General features: G+C 36.7%; 1 protein-coding gene across 19 annotated transcripts in view; it reads left to right on the top strand.

The window, feature by feature from the left end:
- LOC109093672 (receptor-type tyrosine-protein phosphatase U) overlaps positions 1 to 24,174 on the top strand; it is a 211,313-nt gene that overhangs the window by 117,955 nt on the left and 69,184 nt on the right. For all 19 annotated transcript variants that reach the window (XM_042741371.1, XM_042741369.1, XM_042741380.1 and 16 more), the window contains exons 4-7: positions 8,447 to 8,522; positions 15,918 to 16,033; positions 18,578 to 18,752; positions 22,246 to 22,539. In XM_042741371.1, coding sequence (XP_042597305.1) covers positions 8,447 to 8,522; positions 15,918 to 16,033; positions 18,578 to 18,752; positions 22,246 to 22,539 — 661 coding nt within the window. The remainder of the gene's footprint in view (positions 1 to 8,446; positions 8,523 to 15,917; positions 16,034 to 18,577; positions 18,753 to 22,245; positions 22,540 to 24,174) is intronic.

The raw sequence follows: 24,174 nt of genomic DNA, 5'->3' as shown, positions 1-24,174 counted from the left end.
TTCCTGTGTATTATAATGAAATATATGTTTTTGTTTTTTTTATAGCCATGCATTCTGAGCAGCATACTGACTTAACCAATTACCCAAATTAAGTTTCCAAAATGTTATTTTCTATTCAGTTTTTTTGGTAAAACAACAACAACAACAACAAAAAAATCAGTTAACTAAAACATTATATTCCTGCTTTTTTTGAAAGGCTCTTAAAAATGTCATCTCAGCTTAGGATAGTTGCTGTTAGTGTCTCTGCATATTCTTTTGTTTCATCTGCAAGTCATGTTTTTTGTGATTATCTTCTTCAGGATCATTAGAATAGCATTTTTGGGTAGTCCTTTTTTTCGCTAGAAGGCTAATTAGTTAGCCATATGCTAATCTAACAGGCTAATCGGCTTGAGGTAATCAAAGACAGTAAGCTCACTGATTAGCTTGTGAGCTGGCTGAAAAACAACCAAAATGTTTCTTTTGACTATATTTAGCTTAGAAATAAAAGTTCAAACTGTTATTAAACCTTTAAAATCTCTTTATAAACAGATTTTAAAAACTCTGGCCAAAAAGCCTAACCAATATCACCACTGTGGGTCTTGGAGAAATAAATTTTTTTGAGCTTTGATAATTTTAGATTTTTCTCAAATTTGTGTATGGTATGTACAATTTTAAATGGTTTGGCCCTTTCTATGCTTCGTACTAGTGATTGTGTTGCTCCTTTTCGTCATTCTGCCTTTGGGTTATCATCTTTCTCAGTGAAAGCTATTATTCACTGGAGCACTCTACCAGAAGACATAAGAATGTGCACATATATTGACACGTTTAAATTAAAACTAAAATCTTATTTTATGTTGACTCAAATCTGTAAACACTGACACGGTTGTGGTTTTACTGAACATTATCTTTACTGTTCTTTTTTGGCTCTGATAGGATGTGTATAAGTATTACTGTATTGTATATGTTTGTTGTTTTGTTTTTATGTTTATTTGTTATTATGATTACCTGCCAAGGGACCACGGATGAAAACTAGCCATCGGCTAAATTCGATACAATGCATGAAATGGAAACATTTATGTTAAAATTGTACATGGTCCCTTTTCAAATAAATTTGAATAAATAAATATTAAATAAGAGGATTGGAATGCTAACAGATGGCTTTCTCCAGGTGTTACAATGCCTTCTTGTGTATCGATAATGGTACACTGTAAAACTCTGTTACTCTAATAACAGTAGCCAACAGACGTCATTAACAGCGAAAGAGTGTGTATGCAGAAAACTGTAAACATCTTTCTTCTGTATTTGGGAACCAGTGGCTGAACGCCATAAGAGTTTGTGCATCTGATGAGATGATGAGCTTGCTCTTTTTCAGCATAGTTTTCTCACAGTGGGAGTCAGCACATTAAATCACACTTTGGGCCTGGAAGATGGCAGACTGTCCTGATCAATGGTGAAACTAGAGCTGTGCCACAGTCCCAGCGGGTGCCACGTCAAGGCCGGTTTGCTAAAACCGAGCCAACATAAGAGATCATTTAAAGCTTGATTCTAACATTTGTTATATTTTGAGGCCATTCGGATGATCTCCAATGGCAACAACACTTCGACCCCTTAGCAGTTGCCCATAATTAAATTCTGCTTATTTATGTGTGCTTAGCTGCTTTGTGTTTCTCTTTTTTGTCTTTATCTCTGTGTCTCCTTCAGATGTCCCGCTGACTGTTTAGCTTTGCCTGCAGTTTTTGTTTTGCACCCTAATGTACTGCATTTTATTCATTTTGCTGCTTCTCAAATCCAGCTGGTGTCATTTTTCAGGGATAGTCTGGGTAAGCAAAAAGACACAAGAATCTAAAAATGCAAATCCTCACGTCTTTCCAAATCTGTATGCAATGCCTGTCAAGCCCCAGAAGTGACAAAAAAGCTTCATGAATGTAGTCCATGACTGTATTTTAAGTCTTCAAAAGCCATGCAGTAGGCTTGTGTGAGATGCCAATCAAAATTTTATGCATTATTCACTTACTGTGTAATCACTTATATTCTTTCCTTTCAGGCCAATTTTTGGAACTAATAATGGTGTGTCGTGTTCAGTTGAAATTTAGTGCATTAGTCATGTGGACTATTATTATGATGCTTTCATGGTGTTTTTTTTTTTTTTTTTTGGTCCTTTTTGATGTGTGACATCTCTAGGTCACTATGTACTGTTGCTGTAGGGCAAGATTCAAAAGGTTCTACTCTTGTGTTCTTGTGAACTTGGAGTCAAACCCATGAACTCTGTGAATTTGCCTTGAGGATGTTCTTTGACCTTTGGTCTCAGACTCAAAAAATTAGAATCACAGGCATTTCGCATGACCCTTAGTTTGACTTCCATTGTGTCTTTTGTTGAATGTTGTTCACGTACTACAACTGGTTTTCTTGTATTCAGGAGTAAGAATGAGACCTGAAGTCACTCCTCTAATAAGACTAATGCTAGCAACATCTGCTGAGACGTTTTCAGCCAAACTGATGGGAGCCAAACTTGCTAACAATTGCCTGATGACTCATCACAACAAGGATCGGAACAAATGGAACAAAACAGAGGACACAGAAACACTGATTGCAGTCATAAATACAGAATGAATAAAGACATAAATATCAGGGTTAAGGGCCGCAAAGTGACTTTGTACATTTGTGTATTCACTAGAAAAAAAATCACTGGAAAGCTTCTAAGAAGAGCTCCCCAAGGACAACATGGCTTTTAGCGATGATGTTCAAATAATATCCAGTGATTGTATCAGTATCATATCTGGCTCATCTATGAGTGATTGCTGTAGTTGAAGAGGTCCACTTCTCTTGAGAACGAGGACTTTGCTTTCGCAGGAGAAAGTAAATGCCAAAAGATCAGCGAATCTGTACACTGTTTTCCCTTAGCTGAAATCATTAAACTGATTATTTTAATAAAAAATGAAATCCTTCATTCATGTAACAAGGCCATCCAGGCTAAATCTCTATTTGGAAGGAGCTAATAGCCTGTTGGTTCAACTCGTTTTGCCTCATAATTAAGGGTTTCATACAAAATAATGTTTGTTTCCTCATAACCGTAATAAATGGATTTAGCTGGTAATAGATTTCTGATAAACAAGCCCACAGGTTGATTATTTTGACAATGTATTGTCCACATTTGTGGCTGCTCATTGCCTAAATTAAATTTGTCATAATTACGTTCTTTTATTAAAGTAAACACTATTGCCGGCCATTCAGGATTGAATTGAGAGTCCCAATTAAATTCCAGTCAATTTCAAAGATTGACATTAAGTTATCGGTCATGATGCAGAGTTAAATTTAAGTTATAAGAAAAAAAATAAAGTGTATATAATATATTTAACTTTTCATAAATCTCCACAAACTGTACTAATAATCAGTGTTTCAGTGATTGCTACTACTAGTGCTTCTTCTTCTTCTTCTTCTTAATAACAATAATAGTAATAATGACCAACATAAATTATTATATTTACATTTTATAGTATAAAAATTAATATATTTAAAGTTTGATTCTATAAAGTTAGCTAAAAACCTTTTGCTTGACAATTTATGGTGCTGTTATAAGCAAAACAAAAATATATTTTGAATGCTCAGTTAATTGTTTTGATAGCATTGAACTACTGTATGTCAGCTGAGAATGTCTACTTATCAGGGAATAAATAGGCATAATTAATCAAAAGTAATGATGTCTGTCAGACTAATGAAGCTCCTTTATTGTGCATTTGAATCAGTGTTGGGCTTTTAGGAGCTTCGTACACCGTAACAATGGACAGAGTATCTCTATATGAGACAGCGGCCTGTCTCTCATGATATGATGGGCCCCTACGTTTATGTGACACGAGATACCATATTTCCTCCTGTCTGCTATGTCTGAACATCAATAGAGAGAAAGGGGATGGAACGAAGGAATATTGAATAGAGAGAGATGGGGAGAGATCGGAGAATGGAAACAGGGCGGAATCACCTTGAGTTTGAAATATTCGAGTTGAAATCTCCCCCGTCTGCCATGCTCGCTCATATATTTCTGCTGTTATTGGTGAAGGTGTAATAGATAGTGGAACTTGTTATCAAATATTAAAGATGTTATCTGGCCTGCCAGGACTGCCAAAAAGAATCTAGTTTCAGCCCGTCCGTACCTTTCCCTCTGTATATCGTCTTCTCTCTCTCTCACTCACTTCTGTCTCTCACAGGCTTCCAATTAAATTCAGATCACATCAGGAAATCTGCATCTGTGTATTTCTCTCTCCGCCACGTTGCACAACAAATCTGAAGCTATGGAACAATAATTGAACCTGACACATTCTTAAGAAAAGGCACGAGAGTGTAAATAATAAAAATTGATGGTGGGTAGAAGAAAGAAATGTAAGACATAAGAAGACATTAGGTCAGACCCATTAATAATAATAACGTAGATGAATAAAAGGCATTCCACCAGGATGAATTCATTGTTTGAGCAGTCAGGATAGAATGCATTTCATTTTGTGCTTTCGAGTCTCATTATTTTGATCTGGTCTTTTTTTTTGTCTGTTGACTGAAAACATGCCGAACCATGGAGTCTGTAATACCTGGAAAAAGTTTTTCCTCATGATGACTTTGTTCTAGAGCCAAACACAGATGTTTTTGAATGGCCTTGAGAGAAAGATTATTTTGTAGTTACAACATCTACCAGCAGAAGCTAATTGGACCAAACTAATCAGCCGAACCTGAACCCGTTGGTCAGGATTGAATGATTCTGAGGAGAGCGTGTCCTTGTTAGAGAGCCTGGTTTGTTTGTGTCTGTCCTCCTTGATTGCGGTCCTTCACATCTTCCTTCTCTCTCTCTCTCTCTCTCTCTCTCTCTCTCTCTCTCTCTCTCTCTCTGACTGAGCTCTCATTCCTCTTCTTGTCAACAGACATATTTTACTTTGTGTATTTTGACCTTTTTTTTAACTGGTGCATCTAGCTGATTTGGCTTGGCTTAAAATATGTTTTTTTCTGCTTTTTAAGTTTAGAATGTGGATTTTAGAATTAATATAAGCAATCTAACATAGCTACATAATTGGAATTAGTAGTTGGTTCAGACAGTCATGTGTCATTTATTGTTTGAAAAGTTTCAACTTTCTTTCACTTACAAAATATATTTAGATAAAATGAGGCACAATGTATTGTAATTCTGCTACTGGGAATGAAAATATTATAATATTTTAACCAGAATGATTGGTGGTTATTTAATAATAAGAATAACAACCACAACAACAACATCTATTATTATTATTATTTCATTCAGTTAAGAATTGTTGGTCATTCTTTAGGAATGGCATTTTTGGACACTGTAACATAAAAAAAAGTAAAATCTATTGATCTCTAGTGATAAGTTTATTACTGTACATTGATTGTTTTTATGTATCTTTCTGCCTTGTAAATGGGAAACTAGGGTTGTCAAATCGATTAATTATGATTTCTTAAATATATACAGATGTTAGGGTTAGGGTTAGGTTTATAGTACACACTCGTTATGCAATCACAAATGTTTATTTTGGTTGTGAATAATCATGATTATTTGATTTGACAGCCTATTGGAAAAGATACACACGCATACCTCTACTGTTTTGAACCAATAATCCATTGCTGTGATAATTCTTGCTTATAGAAGAAATATAGAGACGGTTGTGTTATTCACAGAGAAACATAAGATTCAACTCAGCCTTGCATTTCCATACCCAGAAAACCTCCTCACTCTTTTTTATGTCCATCATAAATCAGAGACATTTGCTCCAAGTGTATATATATTCTCCAGGGGGAGCTAGCCACTGATTAGAACAAATGTGATACGGCTAGAGGAGTTTAATAGTGTAAGAACGCCTCCGTAGAAATATGTGATTTTGTCTTTTGTTTCGGAGTGCTGATGGCATGTGAGCAGCGGCACACCCGTGCAGTGGTGGGGAGAAGTCGAAAAAACACATTTCTGAGTAATCTCCCCTTGCATCATCCTGCAGGTCTGGTGTCAGTTTATTGTGGTTATATGGCAGTCCTTTCCAACAGGAGATTAAAGTTGGGTTACCAAGCCTGAGCCAACACTGGCTGTATATCCTGCTGTCTGGAGTCGCTTTCCTTGTCTTTTCCCGCAAAGCACGTTGTGTTTTTTAGATCCCAATCAGAGACTTCACATCCATCTTCACGTTTGTCAGCGCCGATGGAGGTCAAGGCAGGGTTAGGAGGATGAATTCATGCTGTTCCTTGATGAAATAAGAGGCTTCTGACAGACTGGAATGTTCTTCTGACCAGGTGACGGTGAAATTGAATGTGGAACGAATGCCGGTAACATGACAGCTCTGAGATATTGCCATCAACTATGAGCGACGGCTGCAACACATACAAATCCCATTACAGCGATTGCAATGTTCCCTAGTAATTTTTGTGCAAAGGATTAATTAGATTTCTTCAACTTAAGGATTGTGCATAGAATTATGCATTTACAGTTATTCAGTTCATTCTTTTTTAAAAAGAAATTAATACTTTTATTCAGCAAGGACGCATTACATTGATCAATGGTGACATTAAAGATATTTATAATGGTACAAATGAAATCTATTTCAAGATTTCAAGCTGTTCCTTTGTAGTTTCCATTCATTAAAGAATCCTGAATATATCACAGCACAGCTGGTTTAACATTGACGATACTAAAAACTGGAGTAATGGCTTCTGAAAATTCAGCTTAGTCATCACAGGAATAAAAATTATTTTAAAATGTATTAAAATAGAAAATGGTTATTTTAAATTGTAATAATATTTCAAAATATTAATGTTTTTATTAAACCTTTTTTCATGTCTTCATCATTTACTTTTGCTTATTCTCATTTTCCTTTTGCATTGATTTTATTATTTTACCCTAGGGCACATCTTTCAGCCTTGAAATATGAAAATGCATCTAAATAAATACATAAAAAAATATAATATTAATTGTGAGAATACTAAACGTCATTTCTAAGTTAGTGTACTTGTTTACCAAAGGGACATTGTGTGGTCAGTTGTCAGTGAAGCGTTTAAAATGAAATATCAGACATGTGATGTGTAAAGAAAGCAGAAATGTCAAGCCAAATATCACAGATTTGCAGAATACTATTATTATGCATTGTTTTCCAATTAAGCTTTGTAACGTTTGGCAAAACGTGTGAAAGTAGTTTTTCGTTGTGTTTAGAATACAAACTGTGAAATTTGCCTCATCAAGACAAAACAGTCAGCCAGTTTATTCCTTTAAAAATTGCTGTTTCCATCAAGTACAATTCATCGTTTGAGATGACCTTAATGGGGAAAAAATGGCAGCAATAATACATGTCCACTGTTAGAAATTAAATAAATAATGTAAACAGTTGAAAACTTTTAAGAGAGTTTCTGAAGTTCAAGAAACACCCTTTTATGATTGAAAACACAATTCGGTCATAACTGTGATTTGCTTGGTTACTAGACAGTAAACAAAAAGAGTTTCTTTTTTTAAAGCAATAACTTCAAGCGTGGGCAGCCAAGCCAACCACTGTAGTGAAGAGCAAACATGGCCTCCACGCTCTCGATGTGTAATAATATCACTGTCATTCGCACAATATTGATTTGATTTCATTACACTGGTGCGACCGTCCTTTGCTCATAGCCTTTGGCGAGTGTGGAGACTCTCTCCAGGTCCCTAGGGACTCGTGCCCCTTACGCTCACATTATGAGCCGGTGCGTATCCGCGCGCACGTGTGTATGTGTGTGTGCAGCATGCCAAATGAGAGCCATGTGTCACAGTGCACGAAGGCCTTCTTATGAAGCCATTATTTCCTGTAGGCCTCAGGGGCCCTTAGTGAAGTTGGCATCTATTTTCTCTCTCTTTCTCATTCTCTTTACTTGCTGTGACATCCTTTTTCTCGTTTTCTGTTCTCTCAATGACTGTCAAAACGTTTTGCAAAAGGAAAACTCATGAAAAAGATGCAAAATGTCAAAACGATGAATGATGTGTTTTGCTTGCTTTCAGTGTGGTTGACAGTATCGTCCCTGTTTGCCTTGTTTTCTCTCATTCATTATTTCATTAATGTAAGCTTAATGAAGCACAATAAAAATGTCAGACAATAGTTAAAATCTAGAGCAGACAGCCCATTAAAACACTTTTTGTGAGTTTGATTAAAACTATTATTATGGTGTTTACTAAATACCACTTTGTACCACATCCGAACAGCCTTAAAACAAGATGCAAAATGGTTTACGATAATAAGGTTTGATTTTATTGGACTAATTGAACAAGACTTGACTTTATAAATTATATCTTGAATTAAGTGTATTTTCCCCATTAGCAAAGACCAGAATATTAATTAAGAAGATGGTTTTCTGCTCTGTAACATCATTGTAATTTCACTACTTCATGCAAATGTTAAAACCACTCTGATTTTAAAGGCCAAATAAATACATTTCTGCAGGTCATGTTCTCCTCTCTTTGTATTTTCAGATATTGCTGGAGGCGACTGTGGACCGCAAAGGCTACATTGCAGTTGATGACATACTCCTGTTGAACTACCCCTGTTGTAAGTAGCACACACCTGTCATTATAGTGTGGGAGTGTGTTTAAACAGCATGAGAATGTATAAATGCTGGGATCACATTAGCCTTTTCATGGATGTAATATTGTTGTCTGTTTATGCTATTTTGAACCAATATGCTAGAGTAAAACAAAAGAAAGGAATATGTTAAGCATTAACCACTATTACAAGTCTTAAGGTAAAAATAGCATTGCTAGCATTATTACTCTTAGAAGAGAAGGCAATCATAAATTACAGCAAGAGTAAATAGATGAAACTTTGTGTTTATGAAAGAGAGGCAAATATTTGGCCATTATTGCTATTAGTCCTGTCCAGTTTAGGCTTAAAATGTATTGCACAAATTTTACTCTAAAGCTGAAGGGGTATATTTACTCATTTTATCCACAGAAATCGATAAAAATGCATCAGTATAAGTACTGCTATCTGTGATACCCATTCATAATTCATAGTAAATATGTATGTAAAATATACTGCCTTAATGTTGCTTCCACGATAATTTAAAGATTCAATGTAAAAATATATTTATTTACTAATTTTAATTTTAGGTGTGATTACTCATGATTATTTACAGAAAAACATTGTTTTTAATCAATTGACAGCACTAATATATAATAAATTATATTAATTGTTCAATAAATGTATATTACCAGCATGCAGTCTTGATATTGGCATCAACCATTGTCAAAATCCAGATAGAAGTTTTTCTAACATGAAACTCCATCAAACTTCTTTCAGCAGTGACACATTGAGATTTACATTGCTCTCATATTGAGTACAATTTTCTGAAGTACATTTTTCTATGCAGGTCCAGTTCGGTACAGATTCTCTTGATGGTTCTGTAAGCCCACATAATTTGGTTATCAAAGACACTTTTGTACCCAAATTCACCTTTCATCCTTGTTTCAGTCTCTACACTGGCTTTTGGCTTTTAGCTCAGCAGGGTACAGCTACATTGTTACTTTGATGATGAAAAGATCTAGTTTCCATCTTGTGTGAAAAGTCTCAGGAACAAGTTTTTTTACGGAGTCCCGTCACACTTCATTCCAATTTTAAGTCTGCTTTATACAACATCTTTAGCGTGATTTTGTAACATGAATGATTCATCAGTGCAAAGTTCAAAAAAAGGCTGTCATTTGGATAATGTTTACCAATAGCCAAATAATTATTTACTCAACTAAATTAGACATGTAACAGATTAATAAGATCTTTTTAAGCAAGTCTCCATTTGTACTCCATTGAGGTATATCAGCTAGTTCAGTTATTTTTATGCTGGTGCTACATTCAACATTTACTATGCAATGCATGCATCAGTATGCTGCATATGTACTGCATTAGTTAACATGAACGTGGACCCTCCTGGCTGCAGGACATGGTAGTAAACAAACAGATCAGAGTAGGGAGGAGTTGTTGTGAGGGAGTGTGTGATGTTCGGCCCTCTAGTGCCTTGGAGACGCTGAGTGTACGGAGCTGGGATGTCTTTTACTGCCGAGGGGGAGAGTAGAAATCCTTTAAACATCCCTAATCCAGCAGAGCTAGACATTTGATTTTATACGCTGACTGTAGACTGGAAGTTTATGTTGTAATGGTTAGTAGTGAAGACTGGTGTTTATTAAATTATTTTTTATGTACTGTGTGATTTACAGAAATGGTAGAATTGGATGTCATGCGATTTGTATTTTGTTTTCATTTTTGGTGATTTGTGTCAGATAGAGATTTTAAGGGATGAAACCTTTGTACCATTTCTTTTTCACCAACCACCTATAGTTTAGTTTAAAAAAGGTTGTAATGTGCTGTTAAGTGTTTGTCATTCTTTTCAGTTTTTTAGGCTTATATATAATTATAGTAATGTTTTTTAAATCATCAAGGGTGCATTAATCTGATCAAAAGTGACAATAAGGTCATTTATGTTATAAAAGATTTCTGTTTGCAATAAATGTTGTTCTATAGAACTTGAATTATAAAAGAATCCTTGAAAAATCATGGTGACACCTCTTTTGCAACATGTTTAGCTATCACAGATATTATACTTAGCTTTTTTGGCATCTGATCGCAAATGTAGCCAAACTAGGTCCTGGCAGATCACTAGGTCCGGTCCTCACAGATTAAGAAAAAAAAAAAGCGCATAAGAATCGATTGTAACGGTCTGGTGTGAACACAAGCGCACAACGAAGTAATAGAGTTCCAAAAGAGTACTTTAAATACTAGGAACGCAGTCAGGGAGAAACAGAAACAGGTGTAAAACTAATTAATCAAAAACCTTGGCAACAAACTAGGCAGGATTACGGAAACACAGAAAACTAAACCAATACAGATCATACATGTGACATTGATAGGCGGAATCGAAATTTTAATTTGACAACAAGTATCCGATTCCTGACCTTAAGTATCCAATTCTGGAATCAGAATCGATTTTCGATTCCCAATCCTAAAAATAAACCTGCGAGAAGTTGAGGATTTGGGAAAAGAAACCATAAATATTATTCAAGTCGTGGAAATTCGTGACCAACCGGCAAAACAGAACACAAAGGGTTTAAGTGTTTAAATGTATCGAAGCATGGTCACGATGTAACATTTGCCTGCTAACCCATTAGGCCTATTTCTCTTATAAACAAAGCTTTGTACCTTACTTGTGTCATAATACTCACATATAAAAAATGTTTCATGTGAGCAACAGTGTGTTTTGCCACCACACCGCAGGGTGAAGCGATTCACTGACCACGCAGCACAGCAGCATAAACAACATGCAAACATGCAAGAGTTATGCCAGTCAACAACTTAATCTCAGTCAGTTCACTGTGCAGAAAGTGAAAGTAAAAACGGAATGACGGAGTGATGAAACTTGAAAAGCAGCTAGTAAATACATCTTTGTACATTTCCTATTGATCTTGGCTTCATTTTATCAAATGATGATAAATGTTAGACAAGAGTGCTGTTAGTAGTCTTTTAAAGTGCATTGCATTTTTTAAGAGTTGATTCAGGTGTTTAGATTTCAGTAGTATAAGGATGTTATGCAGTCCCAGTAAAGTACACCAGATCGCAGTATACTGCTGAATCTCCCAAACCAAACACCCAGAATCAACCTGTAAATCCATAAATTGCAAATTTGTCAAGCATATTGTGATTGAATCCATGTTTGTGTCTATTTGCACAATTTCTTTAGTGATTTAGGTGCTAGAACAATGCAGACTGTGTATGTAAATAAATGACACACAGTGGATGCAATTCATTCTTAGTGAATTTCCCCTTATCTGAATGGCTTTTATTAAAACAAGCTGCCTCATACGATAACAGCATGTCTGTATGTTTATTTAAGAGCTGCAAGCCTTTTTTAAGGCTAATTCAAAAGGCTCCGACAGCACAATTATCGGCTGTAATTGTTACCGATGTGCTGAAATGCATTTTAGTGACCAGCCGATAGGGTTAGGTGACATGCCGCAGAGATGCGGCCTTCACTCAAAATTAACAATCCTTTTCACAACCTCTGAGGGACATCTTAACGCTTTTAAGGCTTCATAAAACTGTAGTGATATTTATACATATTTAAACAGAGAAAATTGACAAAGTACTATTAGATGGTAATAAAGTGCAATTCCAAACAAGCAAGTCAACAGATGCTGTGGTCATGAAAGCTCATCTCTGCTGAGTCTCCCTAACACCCTCTTCCTTCGCCCCCCTCCCCACTTCCTGCAGGCGGCAGATGGCATCATCTAAGCCCCACTGTGCACATTAAATAATTAAAACTCTCATCAGGACCTGGACACACATTGTCGAGAGTGGCATTGCGCCAGACTGCGGAAATCACCATTTGGCAAGACAAGTCAAAAAGGAAAGGAAGGCAAAAAGAGTAGAAAGAGTGGGAAAGAGAGAAGATTTTTCTATGATTTAAAAGAGGGTGTGGGTTCTTTACTTTTTTATTCTCCACACAGTTATGTTTTTTTTTTTCTTTTTTTTTTCAGTTATCTTTAGTTTGGTGGTAACTGCAGTATGCAGTATTTAAAGGCTTTAGGATGCAAACATAATATTTTAAACCTGTTTTGCTGCAGCACATAGCAGATTTTCAGTCCCTTTTCACACACACACACACACACACATATATATTTGCCTTTTGATTCATGTTGGCTCATAAAAACATGAACTGAGCATCACACAGTGACATTTCCACCGAACATGTTGCCACCTGTGGACTACCATTTAGCCTGGGCCTCCGCCTGGTTTTACACAGAAGAGGTGCGTCTCAATCAGCTCCCTTGTTCAGTATTAAGGGCACTGATCAGGGATTCGGCCATTTTAAGAGCTGTCTCAATCCTGAAATTCTTTCAGTGCACTGGAACATTCACTCCCTGAAAAATCCCACAATGCACCGTGAAAACTAGGGAGCATCGGTGCTCACTATGCTCCCTTACCGGAAATAACGTCACATTTCTGAAGCGCTAAACATAAACCACACGAGCCAACTCGATAAATATAATGACACACGAATGATTTTTTCTTTATATATATTTCAACATAAACACACATTGCTAAGACAGGGATTGAACACATCTAATTAACATTTAAAATTAATATTCGGCTGAAATGTTGTAAGAACATATAACAGAATGATGTGTTTAAAATAAATAACATAAAAATTAGATTGGTCCTGTCTGTTGTTTATTAATTCATGGAGTGATGTTCTACTATGTTGTCCATTGAACGTTGTATGTAATCATGTCTCTGGAATTCGAGTGATCACTGTCCCAACGTGCAGTGAGTCAGAGAACTTACCAGTGACCCAATTCATGTACATGATCTACTGATTCATGAGCTCGGGAGCTAGGGAGCTGATTGAGATGCACCCTAGATAAATAATACAAGCTCAGGGTGGATGTACAAAACAGCATTCTCTATTATATCAAACCTCATAACCTGTTTATCTGCTTTGATTGACAGATTTCAGTTGTGTGCAGTGTGGGTAGGCAGTTAACGATGATTTTATATACATCCTGCACAAGCAGGAAGCTGTTGCCAGAGAGGAGGGAAGCCCTGTGGTTACAGAAGGCAAAATGATATAGAACTCCAACACAGGGCTGCAAATCTGAGCAAGACAGCCTTGCTATGAAACCTACTGAAAGATTATTATGCTTCTTTTATCCAATCATTACTGCATCATATGGAAATTAGCCAAAATGTAAACAAATGTACATTGGAGATTCTTATGGAATGACACAGACAAAAGATTTAATGGAAACTAAAGTCTATCATTAAAGGAGTAGGCTAGTTTACCCCAAAATGAAAGTTTGCTAAAAAAAAATAATAATACGTTTGCTGTTTAAAACATCACAAAAATCCACATGACTCCAGTCCATCAATTAATGTTGTGAAATAAACATATTTGTAATAAACAAATTCATGAAGACATTTTGACATTTTTGTGGATTTAGATGTGAGAAGACAAATGAATTGGACATTTTCACTGGAGGAAGTGTGAATTATGAATTGGTAGTTTAAAAGCCTTAATGATGGATTTGTTTATTACAAATGCACAGGTTTTCACTTCATAAGACTTAAATTGATAGACTGGAGGGGTGTGGATTATTATGAGGTGTTTTCAGCTGTTTGGACTATCATTCTGACGGCACCCATTCACTGCTGAAGATCCATTGGTGAGCAAGTGATGTAAAATGCAAAATTTCTCTAAATCTGTTCAGATGAAGAAACAAACTCATCTAATCATCATTAACAGATGAAAGATAGATTACAACTACGGTATGTGGATATCCAAATTATATCGAAGCCGTATCCAACTTTTTTTACAAGTTTGCATTTTAATCTTTGATCAAATATTCATGCAGTTGTTATGTCGGAGCATTGGAAGTGAGTTTGTCTCTTATCACCACGCACATAGAAACAGTTCAGTAGTTCAAAATATAAAATTATACATAAATCTTACACTGTTTAAGTAACAATCAGACTGTCAGATGTGTAAGGCTGGCTGCAGTTCCCTTAGGAACTCTTTCCTATCTGAGACTAAACAGTGTTAACTACCACATGAAGCTATTCATGTTGCCTGAGGGCATTTTTACATCTGACACCCATTCAATGAACTGGTGTAAAGAAAGTACGAAATCTAAAAAGTTTCATTTACGCATTCCGCAACAAGAGCTAGTGTGAGCCAGATAGAATACAGCCACAGTATTTATCTGTTTACCTTTTTTGCTTCTTGCTCATGTCAACCTTCCTGTAGACTTTCAGAACTTGAATGAGTGGTGTCTCCTCCACCACCTTCAGGCTCTGAAATTGGTTTCTTTATACAGAGTGTTTTGCAATATATGTGCAGACTATGTATGTAATATCTCGACAGTGCTATGTCTCTTCATTGGGGTGTTTTTGTGCACATTGCATTGCATCTTGCAGCAATCCTGCACCTGTATTTTCTTGTGGGGATCAATAAAGTATTCCTTTATTTTTATCTATGCTATTTATCTACTTCTTTTTATCCGGTCTAATGCCAAATTCTATTTATTCAGTTACAAGAAATATCTTCAAAGGAATAGATATGACTTTTAAATTCAAAAGGTCATATTGCAGTTTAGTTGAACTGAGACCTTACAAAAATCGATTACGTTTAAAGGACCAAGAACCACGTGTGCTGGAGGAAGATCATCTAGACCTTATTTCATAGGATTCAAGTGTCTCACATGCAGGCAAGAAAACATTCCATATGTGGAACAATTTCACAACGATTAACTAGCCAATCAAACTGGAACAAATCAACATTTCTGGCCACTAAGAGATCGCCTCCCCTCGTTTGAAGTCCGTGTGAAACAACATTCGCAATGCATTTTACTTCAGAAATATGATATGTTTGAGTATTCAAATAGAAAAATGTAGGGCGGGAATTGATTGTATCATAAAAAGTGCCAGAATGGAACCAGTTGGTTCAGACGTGGAGTTGAAGAAAAATCTTTTCCATGTTCATATAAGAAATATGTATTTAGAAAGGCCAGTGTTGACTTTTAAGCATTTTTAAATGTTTCTGAAAGAAGTATATCATTAACACCAAGGATGCATTTATTTGATAAAAAATACAAAAATAAAAACTTTAATATTGTGAAATATTATTACAATTTAAAACAGCTGTTTTACATACATTTTAAAACATAATTAATTCCTATAATAGCAAAGGTATATTTTCATCAGTCATTACTACAGTATTATAAATGTCTTTACTGTCACTTTTTATTAATTGCTGAATAAAAGTATTAATTTCTTTAAAAAATCTTTCTGATCCCAAACTTCTGAATGGTTTTGTATGGTAATAAATGGTTCTTTGCTTCCTCTTCTTTGTATGTATATATATATATTATTATTATTCTGAACCCCTTATGTTTTTATGTTCAGATAAAGCCCCTCATTTTTCCCGTTTGGGGGATGTGGAGGTCAACGCTGGACAAAACGCCACTTTCCAGTGTGTGGCAGCTGGACGTCCTAATGAAGCAGAGAAGTTTCTGTTGGAGGTGAGTATACAGTAGATTTTTTGTGTTTAGTGCGAATAATCAGGTTTTGTCAAATTCAATAATAATCAGCCAAAGGCTAAAGTTGTGACTTGCTGCTAGTCAGCAAAATTATAGCACCAAACTGACTCAAAGCACCTGAATGTTAATGTTTAAAAAGTACATTTTAGGAACACTTTTTTCAGATTGATTTGGTCTTAAAACTTCTTTTGTCCCTCAGATGAGATCAGAAAGGCCATGTTTATGAAATCAGAATTCCTTTTCTTTGTCATTTAGTTTTTATCCAAAGTTTCACCAAAAACTTTTCAGAAAATGAGTTACTGTCAATCTTCAAAGCAAAGCCATGTAGAGCTACACCGCTTCACTGTTCATTATATAAAAGAATTGTTCTGGGAGCATTTTTAGGCTGTAACAATATGTTTGGAAGGAACATTTCCCACTGTCTTCGGAGAGCTGAAGTTTCTGGCATCAAAGGTGGAATTAAATCATATGAGTGATTATGTCACATCAAGGTCAAGGACAGATGCCCGTGGTTGCAAGCTGTCACAGCAACACAAGATTCTGCAATAATCAATGTCCTCAAACCCTCTGAAGTGCTCATTCCTCCACTAAACACAGCAGGAGATATATGACTCTACAGCTTCACTTCAAAAAAACAATATTACTGTAACTTGATTAAATACATTTTAGTGCATTTTACTTTTTTTCTAATTACATTATTGTCATTTTTTATCAAGTGTGTCAGCTAATACTAGACAAACGCATGGGTCAAATGCATCAGTAATGCGTGGCACGCTTAGTCCAAAACAGATTGTCCACAGCTCTCCTATGTTTATCCTACATGTTTGTGTTCACTGAATGTGATTGCTAGGTTGAATAAAGACGAGTGGCTCTCAAAGCCAGATGATTGTACGTTTTGCTTTGTTTTATGCGAACCTCAAATTTGCAGCCATTGCCCACACATTTACCCCTGCATTCAGGTCTGGTTTGTGTGGTCTTGAACCACAATGAAAGTCTAAACACTTTAGCAGCCCCATAATAAACAAACACACATAGTTGTGTAGCAGCCGCAGACATCCTTCTTGAAGTGCTTTAGTATGCGTTAGTATGAGTGCACTCTCGGTGCTCATTTTGTGTCCTTGGTATTCAGAGAGGGGAAAGAGGGAATGCGTTGACATCTTGGATGGGTGCTATTCACACCACTGTCTCGCTTAAATTACCTGAGCCGCAGTGAAAGCTTGCTGTTATCAAGTGTGGTTTTGTGTGAAAGACGTGTCTGGTGCCTCACAAAGCTCCACGTAGCAATTCCTGATACTCTGTGACAAGCGAGACTTTCAAGACTTATTCATTTTTGGCCCTTATTCAGATGAATCATACTTTGGTGTCCAACATTTATGGCTCTTTCAAAATAAACCGAAGCTATTCACTGTTATTTATCTGAATGAAATTGTGTCATTGCACTTAAAGTAGTAAATTAAATGTTTATTTAGTCCAATTTTAAATGCAAATATTGTGATTTATAGCAAACCCATGAGAAGTTGTTGCTGCTCTTTTCCATACAATAAAAGTGAATAGTGAACAGTTATTTTAGTGTTATTTATATACGATTGTAGTATTTATTCATATTTTAAAGTACATTTTATTTTTTATTATATATTTAGTTTTTGGTTCTGTTTTCTGCTTTAACTTATTTGTATTTCAGTTTTAGTAATACTGGTATTCAACCTTATTTTATTTTTAGTTTAGTTTAGTTTAGTTTAGTTTAGTTTAGTTTAGTTTAGTTTTGTTTTGTTTTGTTTTGTTTTGTTTTGTTTTGTTTTTTTGTTTTGTTTTGTTTTTTGTTTTGTGTTTTGTTTTGTTAACAAGACTGCTGTCAAGCTCTGTACTGGTATTCAACCTTATTTTATTTTTAGTTTAGTTTTGTTTTGTTTTGTTTTGTTTTGTTAACAAGACTGCTGTCAAGCTCCAAAAATTATTATGAAAAAATCCATGCCATCATGTATCTTCTTTGCTGCTTCTCATATCTCATTCATGCAATTTTAAATATATGCTTATTTATATTTTGCATATTGTAATCAGTTATGGGGCATACACAAACTTATGATGTTTTCACTAATGATTGTCCAAGAACAACTACTTAAATATAGGTCTGTTTCTTACATGCACCTACAAGAAGAAGTTAGGTTACTTGCGTAACTTAACTTAATATTATTATAATAACCAGTCATACTTTTATGTGGGTTTTTTTTGTGCTTTTTGCAGCTTGACAGCCTGTCACTTATGATATATATGTGTACATAAATCGCATAATTGATAACTTCATCATCAAGAAGTAATATAATTGGGCAAATGCAATTTAGTGTTGTTTTGGCTGAGCATTTGTATCCTGAGCTTAATGACAAATGGCTCTATCCCTCCAGAAGTTCTGTTGTCGCTACGACTAGCCTCCAGAAAAAGTGCATTGCTCATTCAGTGTTTATGTAAGTACTTGGCAGCATGTGCTTGGTGACTAGGCTGTAGCATTTTCTTGTTTTTCTTATTTTCTAGCGGCACAATGGTGAAATGTCTTCAGGTGGTTCTGTCAAGCACTTGGGCCGCAACCGCTTCTCAGTGTCCTTTCAACTGGAGGACATCCAGAAGCCAGAGCAGGACCTCTATCGCTGCGTCACGCAGTCCTCCAGAGGCTCCGGCGTCTCCAACTTTGCTGAACTCATTGTCAAAGGTGAAGAGCTTGTTTTCTTTCCTCCTTTTGTCCTTTCAGTCTTCGTTTTACTGCCCATAATGTGCACATCAGAAGATAATGAGATTCTGGCTAAATCCATGTCATTGTATCCTTTTTTCATTATAGCCTTGCATTCTCACACCTTAAGCTCTTTTGTCCTGAAATTGCCAGTTTAGTAAGAAGGATGTACAGAATGTGTGGACTGTTGTAGCAGCAGACTTTTTTTGGCAGTTGGTATTTAGGAAAGCTTATAGGGATAGTACACCCAAAAAAGATAATTCTGACTTTTTATACTTAAACTTGCTCTAATTAATTACAAACCACTGTGCTATAATTTATGTTTGTTCAGTACATAAATTATTTTTTTTTTTGTCCTTTTTTGAACCAAATTAAACCTCCCACTTGTCATTTCAACCATATAAGTTGACACCTGCCCATCAGCCTGGAGTGGCAGCTTTCTGTGTCCACCTGTAAACCCAGGTCAGATTGATATCCCCTAAGCAAAAGGAGAAGTCAGGGGTGGAATAAGGATAGGGATGGATGGAGCCACGTGGGTTATTCAACATCCGTCCTCAAGGCATACTGAGAGAGGTTATGAGACAGCACCATGCTAATCCTGTTGATAGATGTAGCATTACGGATTACGGAGAGTTTAGAAATACAGCTTTACTGTATTCCACAATGTGACCAAGAAGCACAGCATTATAAACCTTCAGGCTGTTTTCTTTAAATGCAGTCATAACAAACCAGAAATGAAAAATCACAGGTAATACCCTCAGAGATCCTGAAAGAGAAACTTCTATCTATTCAATTATTTGTACTCCCTCACACTTTTTATTATTTAACCCTGAAGCCCCTACAGCAAGGCTAAGCACTTACTTTCTTCACACCCAAATCACAGAATAAAATAGTGGAGTCTTTTCAAGTTCATCTTGATTCAGATGTGGTCCAAAAGTAGGTTTGCTTTGTTTTTGTTTTTTGAACCAGTTGTGAGTGAACATAGAAGTTGGGCATTATCCCTTCTGTTTTGTTTTATTTAAAGGGGACATGAACTGAGAAACCAAAATTCCCTTGTTCTTTTGACATAAAAACATCCTGTAAGTTTCAGAACTCAAAACATTCGTTAGTCTAAAAACAGCTAATATTGAAGGCAGTCTGCCAAAAAGATAGCTTTTGGAATGTTCTACTCTATGATGTAATAGTGTGAATAAGCACTGCCTCCACAGAAGAAGATGGAAATTAGTCTTTTTAGCTCCACCCACTGATTCACACATGTAGTTTTAAGAGAGAGACGAATGTGCAGGTCTACGCACAAACTAAACTATAAAGATGGTTTTGAAGACAACAAGATGTTGTGCAGTGCCAAGTTGAAGAAAAACAGTATTTGCATTACCTTCCTTCTGTTTCCAACATTAGAAAAGAGTGAATGTACTTTATTTTTAATAAACAATCCGCCACGCCTATTCAAACGGAGCTTTCCGATGAGGGGGTCAAAAACAGGACAGAAAATATCCTGTTACTTCAAAATTATGTTTTTTGATGTAAAAATCTTGATAACATTATAAGTGGACCTCAGAGTATAGAGAACAGTACAAAATAAAAACTGAGGCAGTTCATGACCCCTTTAAGTGGTTTAGTTTCATTAGTTTTATTAGTTTTTTTTTTTTTTTTTTGGTTTGGTTTGGTTTTTGCAATCCAAATTTTTCTCTGCTAAGAGAAAACGCCCTTGTTATATAGGTGGCAATACTTTTCCCAACAGATAACCTTCTAATTTGCATGGTTTTCGTGCTAAAGCAATTGGATAAGAGCACCCGCTAAATGCCTTAAATGTAACTATATTCAGGGGTAAAATTGTTAATGTTCTCTAGATCTTGTCATCAAATTCAAAACTCATTTGACATGCAGTGTTTCTAGGGGACTGACTAATCAAATGTTCAGGAAAGTGCTCGATACAAAGCACTTGCTCTTGTAGCACTTGTCACACTGACTCATTACAACTTCATCATTATATTTTTACCAAAGCCGTAGGCATAATCCACTTGGGAACATCGTAATATGAAGCACAACTTATAATGAGACTCGTTTGCATTTGTGTCTCTATGTTAGAGAGCTTTAAAGCCATTTCAGACTATAGCTGCATTCCCTCTGCAGCATGTTATTGGCATTGCTTTCTGATGGCTTTTACTTCGACAGGAGGTCCTATTTAAAATGCATTACTGCACCTCAGTTAAACACGGCAGATTGGCCCCACCAGACGAGTCCATAAAGCTATAGGCCCACATGCTAGCACGGCAGCATTGACGCAATCTCATTACGTTCACCTTAGTTTTCCCTTCCCTTTGCTCTGATCTTCTCCTTGTCTTTTCCAAACTGCCCTCCCACGCTTGCCCCCACTAACGAGAGGCTAATCATTCCTTTAATTAGCTTGATCAACTCATTTCACAACTCACTGTTCCTCAATGGGCCCATAGATTACACAGCAACAGGCCTAATGCAGAGGAGCCAGAGGGCTAATGAGAATTGTTCTGTCAGTCAGTAAGGTTCAGATCTGTTTTTCACACTAACACTGAACTCTACTCTTGCGAAAGAAGCTTTCTCGGGGTGAAATTAATCATCTGCCCTAACCAATGCTGGATAGAGGGAGAATCGCAGAGATGGCCCGTTTTTATGTCTCTTCGCATATGAAAGCGGCATCTAAGTTGACTTTATATTATTCTCTGAGCCTTTCTCTGACAGACAAGATGAGCTTTATTATTCTCTGCCATCTCATATATCTCCCTGGAGAGGCTTTCTCTGTCCCTAGCTGGATATTTGCCATCTGCAGCTGGCCCTGAGAGAGAAAGTTTGCAGACACAGCAGACCCGAAGATAAGTCATGGGAAAAGTCAGCGAAGATATCTTCTCATTCGTTGGACCCTCACTTCCATCCTTCCAAATCGATTTCTTTCGCTAATTGTTTGATAACTCAAGACCCTTCGAAGTTCTAGACATTAGTCAGGGTTTAAATGTATATCTAAAATCTTTTATACCTTGCAAAACAAATGTGAGATTGTGGCTACCGCGTAGTAGCCCGCTGAGTTCCTCAGGGGCCCAGATATGAAAAGCTCATGATAAATATCATGACTTTGTTTCTGAGGTTCTTCCACAGTCTACGGACTTGCACATCTGTTGCTTTACTTATAGCTCTCCCTCGAGGACTTGAAAGAACCAGCTATTAGAGATTTAATGTGCATGGCCAGATTGGTATTCTAACCCTTGGAACTTGTGTTTTTGAGTTATACAGTTTGAACTGCAAATGTTCTTTCACCTCATGTCAGTAGTGTCTGTTCAAGATTAGCTTAAAAAACTGTGTAAAAAAGAGATCGGACAGATTCAGGTTAGAGTACATTAAAGGTTTTCACATATTTCTCCTGGGGGCTGCTTGAAAAGGGCTACAGTATTAACATGTTTTCGAATAGATTTTTACCATCATCTCCTCTCTGTCTCCGTCACAGTTCCTCCATCTCCCATTGCTCCACCCCAGCTGTTGAGAGCGGGCTCCACATATTTGATCATTCAACTAAACACAAACTCCATTCTGGGCGATGGCCCCATCATCCGTCGGGAAATCGAATATCGGGCCAGCCAGGCACCTTGGTCGGAGATCCTTGGAGTTAACATGGTTACCTATAAGCTCTGGCACCTGGATCCAGATACAGAGTACCATATCAGTGTGCTGCTCACCCGGCCGGGCGAGGGTGGGACGGGGCCACCAGGACCACCCCTCATCAGCAGAACCAAATGTGCAGGTGAGTGACCAGAGAATGTCACATGCATATATATATATATACTGTATACAGTATATATAAATGGATTTTAGAATGTCAATTAATACATATTTTACACAGTATTTATTCAAAACAACTCTATACATACCCTGTACCATAAACATTAAAATGAATTATCATATTCTAAACCAAGATTGCAAAAATGTGTGACATCAGCGATAAAAGAAAAAAAAACACCATTAATGAACAGCATGTGAATTTGGTCAACTGTTTAATGCTGGTTCATAAAATATATCTATTTCTGAAAAAGTGGATGATTAATTGGAACTTAAATTTTCTGAACCGAAACTGTGGGCATCTCTCCTGCGGCGCCTTCTTGTGCCTGTCAAAACAAACAGCGAGGGGGCTGTAATGCATGGTTCTACCTGCAAATGAGAGTCTCCACCACATCCAGCTGTTTCAGTCCTGGAAAGGGTGTGATTAGGAAGATTGATCCTGCTTTTATCTGAGTGAAAACAAGAGTGAAAATGCAGGTTGAGGATTGGACCCAGACCTGGTCAACATAGTAATGGTCACCACTTTACATCACATCCTCTTCCAAACACACATGCTATCACACAAATTACTGTCTGCCTTTTCAAATGACACATCACAGTCATTCCCAGCTTGTTCCTTATACCAGACACCTACCATTCATCAGCAAGCAAGACGAGAAGAGTGAAAAAGGGAGTGCGGAAAAGCATGACAACACTGGCAGGGAGAAAAAGACATCAGCAGATAAGACGAGAGAGTCGGAGCGAGAAAGATTCGTCTGTGAGTCACTTCGAGACACGTTTTTGTCTTAAACAGCTTTTGTCTCTAAAAGAAAGGCGGAGAAAATGAGGAGCAGACGTTCACGCTAAATATTTCCTACTGTTTCCATTTCCACTTCCACATTAAGTCTAGATTGAAATTCTTCTTTAAATGGAGTATTTGCATCATATTCCCAGTGGTGCCTCGCTGCACATGAATATTGGGGCTGTTTAAGCTGCTGTCATATTTGCTGAACTGTTGAAGATGTAATTTTGACTCAATAGAAGCACATCAGTGGGATTGGAAGCAAAATTAGGTTTTCCATACTCCGCTCGTGCTCAAATCTCCTGTGTATTCTTCTGCCGTCAACTGAATAGAAGTCGTAGATATTATTGAGTCTTGGAGGAGTGTACTAGTGGGAACGCCATGTTGTGTCAGAGGCTATCAAGTTTTGATTTGTTTGACATCGCTTGCTCACACGCATACGCTGGTGCGTTCACTGTGATGACTTATTAATCACGGTTGAAAGGGGGTTAGGGTTTACAGTCATGTGATTTGATATTCAGATTATCCTCCGGAGGGCTCCGTCACAAAAAAATATTAGGCTTAGCCACCTCTCCAGGACAAGATGTTTGTTTTCTAACATCGTCTTCAATAGTTTTTTTTTATTCAAAATGTAATGTTTTACTGAATTTGATGGATTTATGGTTCTTTACTAAATGCATTAGCTTCGGCTATCAAGGGAGGGACATTCTATTCTTCAGAGGTCTGGTTATGGAGCTTTCAAGTGTGCTTCACTTAAAGGGATAGTCCATCCATAAATGGACATTCTGTCATCATTTACTCACCCTCATGTCGTTCCAT

This window comes from Cyprinus carpio, chromosome B16, assembly GCF_018340385.1.
Source record: "Cyprinus carpio isolate SPL01 chromosome B16, ASM1834038v1, whole genome shotgun sequence".
Taxonomy (NCBI): Eukaryota; Metazoa; Chordata; class Actinopteri; order Cypriniformes; family Cyprinidae; genus Cyprinus; species Cyprinus carpio.
Note: the sequence above shows the minus strand (reverse complement) of the source record. Positions and strands in the feature narration are given on the sequence as shown.